This window comes from Staurois parvus, unplaced genomic scaffold (genome assembly GCF_062004578.1).
Source record: "Staurois parvus isolate SC_StPar_1 unplaced genomic scaffold, SC_StPar_1.0 ptg000420l, whole genome shotgun sequence".
NCBI lineage: Eukaryota > Metazoa > Chordata > Amphibia > Anura > Ranidae > Staurois > Staurois parvus.
In genome coordinates this window covers 3622501-3639000 of record NW_028318216.1, presented here as the reverse complement: position 1 = coordinate 3639000, position 16500 = coordinate 3622501, and the positions used below count along the sequence as shown (strand labels likewise).

Below are 16500 nucleotides of genomic sequence, written 5' to 3'. Positions count from 1 at the left end.
GGAATATTCCCCTTGTTTGATCTGACATTACACAAGGGAAACAACTTTGCTTAATGCACCAGGTAGAGACCTAGAGTTTTCACAAAATAACTGCTGAGAGCGAGAGAGGTTTAAATGACCAGATGTGACCAGGACACTGTATGTGGCAGCAAGGACTAACCAAGGTGGAACCACATGTCTCCTGCAAATAGGAATGACAAGAAGATGCTACCTTATACTAGAGGCTAGGATGTGTGATACAGCACTGACTTGTGGAATGCTAGTTATTGCACACAGATTTTCCCAGAAATTGGAAAAAAATATTTAGGATCTTTTTTCAGCCACAAAAATAGCCCCTAATAGACACGTAAGCCAAGTGGGAACATTGGCAAGGTCTTGAATAAGTCCTGTGCAGTTACGCAAAGTAAAGAAGATATTTCACCACTGGCACATTACAGACCTGATCGTGGCATGCACCATAAAACACAATATAAAGAAAAGCACAGACAGATAAATACCTGTACATGTCTAAATGTTTATTTTTCACAGAATCTATGTGATTTTTTTTTTTAAATCTTTATTTTACAAGCACTGTATGTATCTTTGGTCCATTGTAAACTTTTCTTACATTATCAGGATAAAAGCAATTTTCCATTTAATGGAAACTTTCCATTTTTCCAGTTAAAACAAACAAAAAATACAAATAGCAAACATATTTCAACATTAAAGTACCAACATTTTAGATTGCATAAAAAAAAAAAAAATACACAAAGAAAACCTAAAAGGATGAGAGAGCATAAAAAAAAAAATAAAATGTCACATTTTCTTTATCTCCATAGCAAGTAGTGCATCTGGAAGTCTCAAAAGCCTTCATTTATATTAGCGAGTTTGTCTGTCAAGAGAAGAATGCTCTAAGAGGGATTCCTGCAAAAGTACCTAACATTCAGGTAAGCCGTCTCTGGAAATAAGTGTAAGGCACTCCTTGGCAACCATTTCCGTGTTAAAAACAAAAACTATCCTCTTTACCGCTCTGATTTGATGCTTCGTTTGCTTCACAGGTAAGGTAGGACAGAGGATTTATCTGAACACAGGAAACTGGTTGCCACGGAATGACTTGCAATGGTTTTTCAGGGAAATCTGGTTCAAAGTAAAAATCTGCAGCTGGGCAGATAAATCCTTTAAAGCTGGCTGGCAGGGCAAATTGTAGTTATCCCACAGCTGAGAGGCTGCATACTGTCCAGAAAGCACACCATCATATTCCATTTTTGAGATAATTTCTGAAATTAATCAATTAAAAGGATTGTTATCCAAGAATTGAAAACATCCACGAGCCCAATTGTGCATCAACCAGAAGTTCTTTAAAATGCTGGCTGGTGCTGTACTCTTCTGCTGCAGGCAGCTTCAAAATGATAAATGCCAACAAGCTGGCAGAAAAGATGCTCACAGCTTCTGCACTCCAGGTGTCAGTAATCTACCATGCCCAGTCAAGCACAAATCTGTAATGTCATGTCAACTTAAGGCATTTAAGGTATGTATCAACACACACACACAAAAGGTGTAGGTCTGACCAGAACGCAACAGCTACTTCTTTATCATATTTTATCACAAACACAACTAAAAGCTCTCCACGTATCAGTGCAATGTGAACTTTGCTACCACAAGCACCTGCGGAGAATGAAAAAGATGGCACATCTGGGTAAAGCCGAGATATTCTGCTTGTACAAGGACAACCACTGAAATGGTCCAGAGACAGACAGGTAGCACTTCAAATGCCAGATAAAAACCAAAAGTCAAATGATGCCACATCTGCATCCCCCTTAAATATAAAAAGTGTGTGCTGCAGGTAGAAACTAATCAGATGTCATCTCTCATCTTCTCCTTTCACCAGTAAAAGGACAGCTGGAGTAGAGTGGTTGCAATGGACAATGCACCCCTTTCCTCCAGTTGAGATGAAGCCCCATATCAATAAATGCCTTTTCCAGATGAGCTTATTTTTATACTAGCAGAACAATAAAGGACGTATAAAGCAGGGCTAGGTCCAGCAAAGTTGAGAGTTTTAAATGCTTCCTTAGAGGAGGTACCACCACTACTACTACACAGACAAACAAATTTATTACAAAAAGGTGCAAGAGCAACGTGAAAGCAAAAATAAATCTATAGCAGGAATACAATCCAGACACTGCCTGGACTATTATTGTGGAATATGCAGCCTGAGTTTATTGGAAAACCAGGACTAGTGTCTGCACCCACACAAGTCTTTGCTTTAAAGGGACGTTACCTACATAAATTGTGCCCAACACCACTGACCACATAGCACACAACAATTAAAATATACCCATCTATGCCATTCACAAATAATCAACCTGTGTAGAAATGGTTTACATTTTTAACTCCGCAGTTTTAGTGCTTTCTGCAAGGAGCCCTCAAGACTGCTCTAAGTTTCCAAAATTGAGGCAAATATTCAAGAGAGCCGTCTGCAGACTGTATTGTGTGTCACATTAATCAAGTTATATAATTTTATCTAATTAGTGAACTGCCGTGTATATGAATGCTTTTTTGTTTGTGACAGACTCATGTTAATTGAACTTACCGCTCCCTAATGATGTTGAATTCAATCCCCATGTCACATGTTCCTTGCTAAAGCTACTCCCTCAACCAACTAAAAAGACTGAGAGCACCAATCAGGGAGAGATAATGTATATAAAAAAAAAAACATAATGGCTTAAAAACTAAATCTTTTAAAAGGAGCAAATACCATTCTATAAAATAATTTCTGTCTACTTAACCCCCAATATTTTACATTAGACATGTATAAAAGGAAAATGAATAAATATCAGTGTTGGAGTCCCTATAATCGAGTCACTAGTTCACAAGCATGGTTTTTCCATAACCCTTCCTTCTAGAAAACTAAAACATGAAAACATACTCAGAGAAAGAAGACAACCTAAGCCCACTGTAGGCCATCAAGTAGTGCATGGTAGTTCTATTATGTCCTCTGTGCTTGCATCACATTCTCTGTAAAGGCACCTCCTCTGATGGATTGTGTCATTTCCAATCACATATACCCAGCAATGAGCAGCAGTCTGCATTGGACTATGGACAGCAGACTCTTGGCACGTATAGTTTAAATACGGAAAGTCATCATCTTTACATGGGGTGTAAGATCGTAATATGGACAAAGTTTAAAGTGCTGGATCTGACATGACATCAGTCAGTGCAAATCACTAGAACTCTGTCAAAGTTACTGCAAAGAAAGGTAATAGTATCTATTCTACAAGGCTCTGTCTGTTTACAACAGAAACTACATTTGTACAATATTCTGGTTTTCCAGATTTACAAGACGCAGCAGCAGGTGCTGCAAATGGGACTGAATACAAAGGAGATGAGGGGAACATAAATATAAAAAGTAAAAATTGGGATATAGAAATGGTAGAAATAGTGTTGTGTATGGATTCCACCCACTCTACTCCACAGTCACAGACTTGGCTAAGTTTCTTGGACAATCCACCTATGGAGAGAGGAAATGAGAGGAAAATATTGGTCATTCAAACACAGATGATATAGAACTGCCAGAACCCTTATTAAACTCCCAGCTAGAAAGCTGCCCTACAGGTGCCAACAACTTACATCATATCCTCTGAGAACAGCAAGATGGAAGGCAAGGAGCTGCAGGGGGATCACACTCAGTATTCCTTGAAGACAGTCCACTGTGTGAGGAACCTTAATTGTACGTTTGATGGTGTTAATCGTTTCGCTGTCCTCCTTGTCACAGATCACAACTGGACGCCCCTATTACAATTTAGAAAATAAATATGGTAACCAGAGGTCATGAAACTATAAGCCTTTATTTATCCATGCTTTGGTCTTTGACCTACCTGTCTAGCTACCACTTGCTGCAGAGCATTCTGACACTTGGTGTAGGCATGGTCCCTCATTATAATCATAATGACTGGCATAAGTTTGTCTACCAAGGCCAGCGGACCATGCTTCAGCTCCCCAGCCAAGATTCCTTCCGAATGCATATAAGTAATTTCTTTAATTTTCTGCAAAGCAATATAAAAGTTATTGTTAAACAATAAAAACAAACCTTTTTATTTGAAACAATAATACTGGCTATGAAATCCTCATCACTCTGACAGACTAATGTGGAAGGGTTAAACAACAGAAATCTATGCCCTGGTGTGTGGCCAGTTCTCATCCTTATTATCTCCCAGCACGGCAGGTCTGACTCACGACATCATGCATAAAGAATTTCCATCATTTGCCCTATACAGGCTCTGATGTCGAGGGAATGAGTAGGCATAGACAAGCAAAGGGTTGATTTACTAAAGCTGGAGAATGCAAAATCAGGCTCACTTCTGCACAGAAACCAATCAGCTTCCAGGTTTTATTGCCAAAGCTTAATTGAACAAGCTGAGGTCAGAAGCTGATTGGTTTCTATCCAGAAGTGAGACTGATTTTCCAGATTTAGTAAATAAACCCCCAAGTGTCAATTCTTTGACTGCACCTTATCTGCATCCACACATCCAAGAAAGAAACTAGAATGGTCATTAGTTATTCAGGGACTTCCCCAGCTCCTTTTTTTTAATAAGTCCTGTATTTCCATTGGTTTAGAGTTCTAACTTTAAAGCCCAACTCCAGATTTCATTTCACTTTAGATAGTTGGCTTAAACAAACTATTTACATTACAAAGAAATGCAGCTACTGTCAGCAGGCTACATAGGGTATACAGTACTGCCTTCTAGCAGTGGTATGGGAACTTTCTATCCCCTTCCTGAAACAAAATCAAGTCAAGCCAAGGGCTGCTCAGCCATTCTCAGGAAGCTTTGTACTTTTAATCAGTGAATACAAGGCTTCCACTGATTGACCGAGGTGGAAATCGTGATGTCATACAACTGCCTTTCCACCTTAGCCAACCAGAGGAAGCCTTGTAATCGTAATAAAATACAACACTTCCTGTGAGTGGCTGAGTAGCCCAACTCAATTTTGTAATGGAAATAGGACGGGAAGTTCCTATACGCTGCTGGAACATAGTGCTGTATGTTTTATGCAGTGGATGCTACATACAGTTTTATATAGCACTGACAGCAGACACATTTCTTAGTAATCTACATAGCTCACCTGGGCCACCCTGGCTCAAACTATTTAAAGGGAAATGAAACATGACGTTAGCCTTTCCATATAAAATGTGTTCTGAGGAAGACACCACAGTCATCAATTAGCAAAGTACAGCTTCAGATGCTGCCACAACAATTCAGCAAGTAGGAAACTGATAAGAGAAAGCCTAGAAGGCTTTAACCTACCAAGGCGCCTTCCAGGCAGGTTGCATAGTGATATCCACGACCCATGATTAACACAGATTTCTGTTGGTACAGTTCAGCTGCCAGCTTCTGAATCTCGTCATCAAGGCTAAGTACTTCCTTAATGTAGTCTGAGACAGAAAAGAAAAGACAAAATGTCATAGGCAAAGCAAACCGACATATTCGCATTCACCATCCCTGAACCTTACTCTTAGACTGGCAAATGTAAGTTATGACCAATGAGGTATAGTTCTGTGACACAATCAGTGATCAGTACTGATCTTATCTGCTGCCTAGAATTGGCTCTATACAAGATAAATGAAGCAACACACACACACACACACACACACACACACACGGTAAAAGTGACATTCATTTGCTTTATCTGAAGTATAAAGGAGACATTCTGGTTTATGCCCTCCTCTCCCCTCATCTACTTTTGTCATTTTTTGAGGGAAAGGTTAAGAGGTATCAGCTCCCACTTTTAATCAGATCGCCCTTCCTCCCCATTCACAAAGTGCAGCGCGGAGATGTACCTGCAAAGTGTGAAACCGCAAAGAATCACAGCTGGCTTTCCACAGTAAACATGCTGGTGACGAGGACCACCGGACAGGCAAGTGTCCTTTTATTAAGTCAGCCGCTACAGTATTTGTAGTAGCAGCTGACTTTTCATTTTTCTCAAATACATTGAAGCTCCTCTTTAATGATTCTTACCTGGTAGTATTTTCAGACCATGTATAATTTGCTTGCGTCGCTCTTGCATAGATATACGATCATCACAAACCATAAGTGCAAACATGACCAGAGCCACAAACTGGCTAGTGTATGCCTGTAAAATAAGAAAGGCTCTTATGAATCCTTACATAGAAGAAACAAAACTCACACTTCAACTAGAATTGCCAAAACATTCAGAGTGAATGTAGTTTGCTAGGCATCAAATACATGAATCAACTAAATCCTAATTTTCTAGCAATCATCCTCAATACCAGCTTGGCTTTTAATGCCATCTTTTTCATGTTTTTGGCCCACCAGCACTAAAGCTGGCCACACACTTTACAATTGGACTACACAAACTTCTTTAAATTTACCAACTACTATGCAGTGTGTAGGCTAACCACATTGGATAAAAATTGAATGGATTTTTCAAGTAGGACTTTGTACCACATGCATGTTAGTTAACCACTTTCCGTCTGGCCCATGTACATAAATGGGCGGACAGGAGCAGTGCAGAAGCGGGTTGCCGTCTATAAACGGCCCCCACATTTACTGCCTGTGCGTGCGGCAATGCGATCCGGAACACTGATCGCTGTATGGGACCTCTGTGTGAGGTCCCGATTTATGTTATATTGTAAAGCTCTGAGCAAACTGTTGGCGCTATATAAATCCTGTATAATAATAATGTGATCCCTGATTGGCCAATCAGTGATCACATGAATAGTAGTAAACAAGATGTCACTTCCTGACATCATTGCTTACTACGTGTGAAATCTGTGAATGATCACAGAGGTCACATGGTACAAGGCTATTCACAACAGCCTTGTACCATGTGACAAGCTGTGACCAATTTCAGCTCTCACAGAATTTCTCAATGGCTGCAAGAATGCAGCCAGAGAGAAAGAGGAATGATTGCTTTTACAGCCTTTATGGGTGTAAAAGCAATCAGGGTAAAAAAAGAAAAAGAAAATCTTCATCACCCCCCACAAGTAGTACAGTGTCACTATGGTGACACTGTACTGCTAGGGTGACAGTATCTTAAAAAACAAACATTAAAAAAAAACAATTTTGAAGAAATGTATGAAGAAAGATAATTTATTTGCAAAATTTTATAAGAAAACACTTTTTTTTCAAAATGTTTGGACATTTAAATTTATATAGCAAAATAATAAAAATCCCAGTGGTGAATAAATACCACCAAAATAAAGTTTTATCTGTCTCAAAAAAAATGCTACAAAACATTAATATGGGTACAGTGTTGCATGACAGCACAATTGTCATTCAAAATGTGATAGCACTGAAAGTTGAAAATTGGCCTGGACAGGAAGGGGGTAAAAGTGTCCGGACTTGAAGTGGTTAAATTACAGATGGTTTTACAGATTTCTTTTTAAAGCATGTTGTATCATGTGATGCCAGCTTTTACACCCTCTTATTTTTTTGTGTCACACCAGTGCTCACCTTTGTGCTAGCCACACCAATCTCAGGCCCGGCATTAATGTGGACACCACAGTCTGTCTCCCTGGAGATGGAGCTGCCAACAGTGTTAGTGATCCCCACTGTCAGGGCTCCCCGTTCTTTGCAGTAACGCAGGGCAAGAAGAGTATCCGCTGTCTCTCCTAAAGGAAAGCAAACACACATATAACTATTACTTCAAATGTGGACAAACAGAAATGGACTGATAAAGCTGGGTTTACATTGGTTATTGCATTAGAACATGCATAACAGAAATAGAGTTTGACCTATAGCAACTAATCATGTTATACTTCCATGTCAGATTTTGAGTGTTTATGTTGAACTTCTCCACTCCAACGCACGTTTCATCAATTACAAAGTCATTCTGAAGAAACACATGTTGGGGCAGAGGTGAGCAACAAGGGGAAGCAGCATGGAAGGTCTAAGCTGTGAGATCTGTGTCAACTGTCAGTGGAGATTGTGTGTATAAAGCCTGGTGCCTGGCTCATGGCTGCTGTAGTGACAGGGAGTCACAGTGCAGTTGCTTCCTAATGCTGAATATCTTAGTGCTGTGCAGCACTTGAATAACATCTGTTTTACTTTTTATAAAACATTGTTAAATTGTATTACTCTATTGGGCAATTAATTTTTTTCAATATGTATAGTATAACCTGATGAGCAAGGAGAGATGATTCAGTGGCAGTGATTTCTATACAGCCACTTATTCACTTGCAAGATTCTGTAAAATCCCCAAATTAAAATTTGCCTATCTTGAAAAAAAACAGGGAAAGGAAAGGGTACCTATATTTCCAATTTTGGATGGAGGGGCACTAATATGAAGCTTTATATCAGCACTTTAATAAAGAAGATCTATGAGTAATTTATATCTGGGACACAGTGTGCATTTATTTTTATTATATATGTGACCAAATATACTGTATTTCTAGATATTAAATAATACACACGGACACTGGGAGTGTATTTTTCTTTATTTATTTTATGGGATTGCTTAAACCACATGGATTTATGTTGGAATTTTCACTGATACTATATTTTTGTATGTACTAGGGGTTTTAATGCAGCAGCTGGGGTACAGAAAGTGTGATTTAAGCTTACACAGTGTGGAGAAGTTATTTATTTTGCGATACATTGTTATGTTGTATTAGAAAAGGTGTATGTACATCAGATGACAAAGATTCCTATTAAATGACCAAGCTATGAGATTTCATACCTGATTGACTGATGAAGAAGCACACATCGTCTCTGAATACAGGAGTGTTCCTGTCTAGGAAGTCACTAGCCAATTCCACCATGACTGGAAGCTCTGTGAGCTCCTCAAGGATCTGACGTGTCTGTAGGAAAGATACACAGACACGATTAACATGTTAAAGTGTCTCTAAGGCTTGGTTCTTTTTGCCTGGAACCCTAAGAAACAAGTTTAGTTCCCAAAAACTGAGAACTATTTACATCAGTTCCCCACATGGCTTTACAATCTAACATCCCTAATATACAGTGGATATAAAAAAAAGTCTACACACCCCTGTTAAAATGTCAGATTTCTGTGATGTAATAAAAAATGAGACAAAGATAAATAATTTCAGAACTTTTTCTACCTTTAATGTAGCCTATAAACTGCACAACTCAGTTGAACAACAAACTGAAATATTTTAGGTGGATGGAAGTAAAAATAAAAAAAATAAAATAATATGGTTGCATAAGTGTGCACACCCTTAAACACTTTGTTGTAATAAAATCAAAAGGTGCTTCAACACTCATCTTTTTGGGTATTAGTCTATCAGCATGGCACATATTGACCTTGCAAAACCACTCCAAATCTGTCAGATTGCGAGGGCATCCCCTGTGCACAGCCCTCTTCAGATCACCCCACACGATTTTCGATCGGATTCAGGTCTGGGCTCTGGCTGGGCCATTCCAAAACTTTAATCTTCTTCTGGTGAAGCCATTCCTTTGTTGATTTGGATGTATGCTTTGGGTCGTTGTCATGCTGAAGGATGAAGTTCCTCTTCGTGTTCAGCTTTCTAGCAGAAGTCTGAAGGTTTTGACTGGTATTTGACTCTGTTCATAATTCCCTCTACCTTGACTAAGGCTCCAGTTCCAGCTGAAGAAAAACAGCCCTAAAGCATGATGCTGCCACCACCATGCTTCACTGTGGGTATGGTGTTCTTTTGGTGATGTGCAGTGTTGTTTTTGTGCCAAACATTTCTTTTGGAATTATGGCCAAAAAGTTCAACCTTGGTTTCATCTGACCATAACACATTTTCCCACATGCTTTTGATGTGTTTTTGCAAAATTTAGCCGGGCTTGGATGTTTTTCTTCGTAAGAAAAGGCTTCAGTCTTTCAATCTACCCCATAGCCCAGAAGAATAATATGGGAGATTGTTGTCACACGTACCACACAGCCAGTACTTGCCAGATATTCCTACAGCTCCTTTAATATTGCTGTAGGCCTCTTGGCAGCCTCCCATACCAGTTTTCTTCTCGTCTTTTCAATTTTGGAGGGACGTCCAGTTCTTGGTAATGTCACTGTTGCGCCATATTTTCTCCACTTGATGATGACTGTCTTCACTGTGTTCTATGGTATATCTAATGCCTTGGAAATTGTTTTGTACCCTTCTCCTGACTGATACCTTTTAACAATGAGATCCCTCTGATGCTTTGGAAGCTCTCTGAGGACCATGGCTTTTGCTATAGGATGTGACTAAGAAAATGTCAGGAAAGACCTACTAGAACAGCTGAACTTTATTTGGGGTTAATCAGAGGCACTTGAAATGATGGCAGGTGTGTACTGACTTCTATTTAACATGATTTTGAATGAGATTGCTTAATTCTGAACACAGCAACATCCCCACTTATAAGAGGGTATGAACACTTATGCAACCACATTATTTTAGTTTTTTATGTTTACTTCTCCCGCTAAAAGATTTCAGTTTGTTTTTCAATTGAGTTGTACAGTTTATAGGTCACATTAAAAGGTGGAAAAAGTTCTAAAAATGATTTACTTTGTCTCATTTTTTTACATCACAGAAACCTGACATTTTAACACGGGTGTGTAGACTTTTTATATCCACTGTATATGCAATTTGAAAGCCAATTAAGCAGTCAGTATGTTTTTGGATTGTGGGAGGAAACCCACATAAACACAGGAAGAACAAAATCCTGCAGATAGAGTCCCTGGTGGGACATGAACACAGGACCCAAAGCCACAATGCAAGAGTGATGACCACTCATTAATACCCCTTTACTCAAACAGCATACATGAAAGTACAGTGTCCAAAATACTAGAAGGTAATAAACACTTACAGCAACTCCAGCATGGTAGCTGGTTCCACAGGCAATGAGGATTAGTCGTCGACATCTTTGTATTTCTTTGATGTGATCTTTCAGACCTCCCAAATTTACTGTTAAAAAGTATAAAAATGAAATAAGAGAAAGGACAATACTCCACTGCTTAGAAACAGAAGACCTGGTCATGTACTCTACTTTGTCCCATAGGATACATAGGGACAATTCTAGCTGCACTGTCAGAACAGACAGGCTTGGCATTCTTGGTCAGGTCCCCTGTACACTTGCACTAGAAGTTGAATTACAGAGGCAGTGATGTAAAAGATGACTGCTCAGCATAATGTCTGACTTCTGGGTAAAATGGGCTTATCTGGGACAATAATCAAATTAATAAGACAACAGCATCAAACAAAGAATCTGCAATATGACACTGATATATGTCCAAGTGCTTTTGTGTACATGTTAATATACCTGATCAGCTCTGAGCACAATGGAGAGCTCAGCAGCTGCCAGGAAAGCTCACCAATTACCCCTTTTAATGACATTGTGAACAAAGTCTATTTTTATGACTACATTCATTTAAGGACATTTTAAATCATTTCAGTTCCACTTCAACTGTGCCAGTAAATCTCGGCTAATCTTTCTTAAATGTTGCCTAAGAGGTGCACAGTCTACTGCTTTTACATGCTGCCATGCCTCCAGAACTGGCCAAACTTTAAAACTATATGAAAATGTAAATATATTACAGAATAAAAGCAGCATGCATTAAGGGAGAAAATTACCGGTGTAATTTGTCAGAATTAAAATGCAGAGTATATCCCCCAATCCTAAATTTAGGAACAGCCACCAACCATGTCATTATGATTTACAGGTTGGACATCATTAGTGAGCAGGCACTTGGAGTAGGTACAACACACAGCTTTCCCAAAAGCAGCAAAAGGTCTGATGTTCTTACCGATTAGGTCATCAAAATTGACTCGCCCTCTCATTGTGTTGACTACAGACTCTGGCTGCTCAAAGATTTCTTTTTGCATGAAAGAACTGAAGTTGCCTGTAAGTCACAAAAGGGCAAAAACAGAAAATGTAAATGGTTTTATTTTATACTCAGTAGTACCAAAACTGTGATATTCTCCAAACAAGCCTTTCCCTGTCACAGCTGTATTTATCCTTCACCCCATACCTGTCTGGTGTTGGTCCCTGCACTTTCTAGTATCATGTTGACTGAAATGATGATCCTTAGGATTTATTACAGTTTCATTCACACAAGACAATGGAATTGATTTACTAAATGGAAACAGACTGTGAACTTTGCAAGTGCAGTTGCACTCATTTTCCCCAGAGCATAGTACATGCAGTGAAGCTCTGCCGAATTCCATCATCCAATCATGTGAAAGCAAAAATGCTGTTTTTTTTTTATTTTCCTTGCACCTGATTGGACATTTTTTTTTTTTGTACAACGTTACATTCCACCACATTTACTAAGCTCTAGAGCAACTGCCCTGTCTATCTGCTTTTAGTAAACCAACCCCAGTGTTTGCAATATACTATTTGTAAATAGGCACAAACATGGGGCTAGTATATTAACCCTCCTATCTCACTTCTGAATAAAGCCGAAACCTACTGTATGAAATAATGATTGGTAGACACAGACCATGTGATCTAGGCTACCTAAGCTTGGATCTTGGGGGTAAGTAGTTTTGTTAATGCTGACAAGTTCTCCACTGAATCACAAGGGGTGTTATTAACTTTAAAGTGCACCTGTCATTAGAAAATTTCTACTGCAATTTCGCTTGAGGTGATTGTAGCCGTATTAGTGCATTTGCGACAGAAACAATTGAGTACTGTCCGTGATACTTTTTTTATTTGCACTAACATACAATTTTGAGGACAAGCTTTTGGGGTATGTCCCCTTCTTCAAGGTCCAAGCAGTACTATTACAAAGTTTTAGCAGAATGTTAGAAGAGATGTGGAGGATGAAAAAAAAAACCTCTGAGTGTTGTCCGCCCCCCCTCCCCAGTCTTTGCTTTTGCTGTGTTTTATCTCTAGTCTAATCCTAGTCTTTTAACCATTGATGTGTACACCTGTGTGTGTTTCTGTTTTTTTTTTTTTTTATCCTCCACATCTCTTCTAACATTCTGCTACAACTTTGTAATAGTACTGCTTGGACCTTGAAGAAGGGGACATACCCAGAAAGCTTGTCCTCAAAATTGTATGTTAGTGCAAATAAAAAGAAAAGAAAGAAAAGTATCACATCAGTACTCAATTGTTTCTACTGCAATTTCGAAACCTAATTTTGAAAGTTTCCTGACTGTCGGATTTCAAAACTCCTGCCTTAGCCAATACTCACCCTTCATGATCTGCTGCAGCTCCATCTGTAAGGTCTGAATGGCACGGGCTGGGTGGTCTCCAGCACTTCTCTTGATGCGATGGATAGAAAGACGACCTTCCACGACAGCAGCCACGTCATCATCTTCCAGGTAAATAACTCTGTTCGTGTGTTCGATGACAGCACTATAAAATAAAAATGATTTTGATGCAGCTTTAACAGGCTGATTTAGCTGTTGTGCCATATTTTTATTACTAACAAACTAAAAAAATCCCAGCGCTAATCAAAGAAAGTATACAATTATGCAGCTGTGCACCAGTGAAAACCACCAATAATAAATAACACAAAAAACAGCGCAAAAATTAAATACATAAAACTAATCACAAATAAATAAGACCTTGAAAACGCCCTGTGGGTGGGGCGAAATGCATTGACGCACTTCTGGTCTGCCGTCTTCTTGGCCTACGTCACTTCCGGTATTTGGAACGCACGCCGACTTTTGCGGTTAAAGCAGCCATTTTTGAGGTGGAAAGCTGGTCATCCTCTACAGTGATCCTTAAAGCGTGAGATCCCTATATTTACAATTTGGAAACTTGTTCCTTTGAAGCCTTTGAGGCTATTAAACAAGGCCTGTTATTTTATTGAAACATGTGAGTGTCCTTATTCTATGGATTTATATGGTATTGAGTGGCAGTATTACACTATGTAGCCTTTCTTTCCTTGCACATTATTGAGGATTTCATGGAGAAGTAGAGTGGAGTCGATTGCTGTATCTAAGCAGGGTGAAGGCGATTTGAGTTCCTCCTGAGGGGCTATAGCATCCCTTATATCCTATGAGGCTTATTACTCACCTCCATCTGGTGAGTGCGGTCAATATTATTTTTCACGTGGTGATTAGGTGGAAGCACATTTTGGAACATTGTTTTGAAAATCCTTTTGGGAAAATAAGGACTTATGTTTGAAATATTATATATATATATTTGCACGGACATTTATTTATTTGTGATTAGTTTTATGTATTTAATTTTTGCGCTGTTTTTTTGTGTTATATATTTTTATTACTGTTTTACAGATTTGGAGATTTTTTTTTTTTTTTATTTCTAGCTTGCCTACTAAACATTACTGAACATTATCCACTCAAGAATGGTTTGTTAGTTGTATTTGTACATAATACTGCACTGCTCTGTATGTGAGATACAGTAGTACTGCATGATCTGTAAGGGCAGCAAGAATGAGAGTGGCTAAATAATACTCCTAATGCTGCCCCTCCCATTCCCAGTGTAGCACTCACCCCCAAAAGGGCCCTCTCAAAAGCTTCTTAGTCTGTCTTAGCAGCAGCAGCAAATAATGGACTGAGCTACACCATAAGGAATGTCTACCTTTAAGCACAAGCTGGCACTGATGCAAGAGGATATTAGCCACACACAGTCACTAGGAACTCTCACACTGGTCTGTACTCAAAAATGTCCCTGGATATATGGTTGTCTCTTTCCAATATCAGCTAGACACATCTCCCGTGAAGTCCAGTAGAACAGGCCCTCCAGCTCTAATACAGCTGGGACCTCAATGAACAAGTGTAGCTGGGCTACTGCACTTCTGGGAAGCCCAGCTACACTTGTTCGCTTGTTGCGCTTCTTGTTCCCAGAAGCGCAGTAGCCCTTCAGGCTGGGAACTTCTGGACAAGAACCTTGCTGTTCCAAGTCAAAGATGATTTATGCACTCCCCAGTCGCCTTCTTGGCACACTTCCCCAAGGGTTGGCTGGCACCACATAAATATTCAGGCTGCTTATTTGACTCTTCCAGCCCACTACATTCCAGAACCCTCCAGAAAGCAGATGAAGCAGTCAAATCGGCAACCAGTGAGACTCAGAACAGTACAAACTAATCACAAGATGCTCAACTGATTAAAGGACAGCTACGGGAACCAACTTTAACTAACCTAACTACCAGCCTATGTAGGAGGGTACTACACTAGTGTGAGCCCTGCTGTACAGGATATAATTGGAGGCTCATATCAGCTGCTTGGTGTTCAGTTATAAATATCACAATACATTTACTCAAGACAGCAAAAAGCAACTACAGGTAATTCAATGAAGTTAATGATATGTAAGTTAAGATTGTGTGTTGGACAGTGATGTAGACATACTGTAAACTTCCAGGAAATATCCGATACAATTATACGGTATGTACTACTTTACCAGGTACCCAAAATTGCGTAACAAAAACCCCAAAACAAACAAAAACACTGTAGTAAAGCAAAAAAGACAATACTGCTCGTGGCAATCAGGACTAATTTTCCCCATAAGCTATTATGCGATATAACAAGCCTTTGCACTAATCACACATTTGTGGGCTCAGCATTTGTACATAATGTAGTATATATAAAAGCGTAATGTTTTAGAAGTATATATTTTAGAATGCTAACATTTACCAACAATGACAATACATTAGACATCAAAAATGTAAATGGACAATAATTCAGTTCTGTAGCCTTTATCCATGAACACCGAAGGCTAAGGGTGTCCTCACCTGGCATCTGATGCAAAGTAGTATTCCACAGCTTTCTCATCAACAGGAAACAGACAAGTGGTGCTGTCCACTCTGGGCAAGGTGCAGCTGCCTTTCTTCTCCAGACCTGTAGACATGAACAGGACAAGGGTTATTAATGAGTGGAGGGGCACCAGGTAAGAGTGGGAGAAAAGGAGTCCATAGACCGATAAATCTCAGCCCAGCCAGAGGAAATGCAGCCTGCGGAAGGATAAAGCACAGTTTGGCCCTGAGAAGATTAAAGCAACCATACAGTTATGTTGTGGTAACCTTAAGTAACAAAGGTCCAATTTTGGCATCTTGTTGTCATCAGGGGAAGAAGAGGGTGAATAGGGGCACAAGGGAAACATCAAATTAAACAAATAAGCTGTTGACCAAGGACAAGTGTTCTGTAAAATTAGGAACGAGAAATAAATGGTTTCTCACAATTTATTGTGGAATTTGCTGTCCACATAAATCAATCAGATCTTCCTTTTCATTTTCCCATACCACACCAGGAACATGTAAGGGAGACACTTCCTAGATACTATGTGCAAAAACCTGTTTTTCCTTTTAAAATTAGGCCTACAGTTACCATGATTTGTCTGTAGAATAAGAAGACTAATATGAGAAAGTACTGGCAGGCATGGTCCTCAGCATTATTCTTTTGAAAAGTATGAAGCTATTAGCTTTATAATAACATGCAACATAGAACAATGCCATGTTATTATAATGTAATATTAAGATGACTCGAGACAAAAAATGTTGGTAGTTAAAACTGTGTGTCTGTGTTGTGTAAAAGAAAAAAAGGATGTTCAATAAAAAATAACTTAAAAAAAAAAAGCTACAAGTTTTTTTTATTGCAAAGGTGTTGAACCTGGGAGACGGGAACCAACGAAC

At 39.2% G+C, this 16500-nt stretch overlaps 1 protein-coding gene across 3 annotated transcripts in view; it reads right to left on the bottom strand.

Annotated features, from left to right (window-relative positions):
• Window positions 1–494: 494 nt before the first annotated feature.
• The window catches only part of LOC149454712 (glutamine--fructose-6-phosphate aminotransferase [isomerizing] 1), a 71063-nt gene continuing 55057 nt past the window's right edge, over window positions 495–16500 (bottom strand). For all 3 annotated transcript variants that reach the window (XM_089687206.1, XM_089687208.1, XM_089687207.1), the window contains 11 exons: window positions 15604–15709; window positions 13096–13259; window positions 11704–11799; window positions 10767–10864; window positions 8677–8797; window positions 7452–7609; window positions 5994–6108; window positions 5283–5410; window positions 3855–4022; window positions 3607–3768; window positions 495–3487 (listed from right to left, as the gene is read on the bottom strand). In XM_089687206.1, the coding sequence (XP_089543332.1) occupies window positions 3443–3487; window positions 3607–3768; window positions 3855–4022; window positions 5283–5410; window positions 5994–6108; window positions 7452–7609; window positions 8677–8797; window positions 10767–10864; window positions 11704–11799; window positions 13096–13259; window positions 15604–15709 (1361 nt within the window). In that variant the 3' untranslated portion in view covers window positions 495–3442. The remainder of the gene's footprint in view (window positions 3488–3606; window positions 3769–3854; window positions 4023–5282; window positions 5411–5993; window positions 6109–7451; window positions 7610–8676; window positions 8798–10766; window positions 10865–11703; window positions 11800–13095; window positions 13260–15603; window positions 15710–16500) is intronic.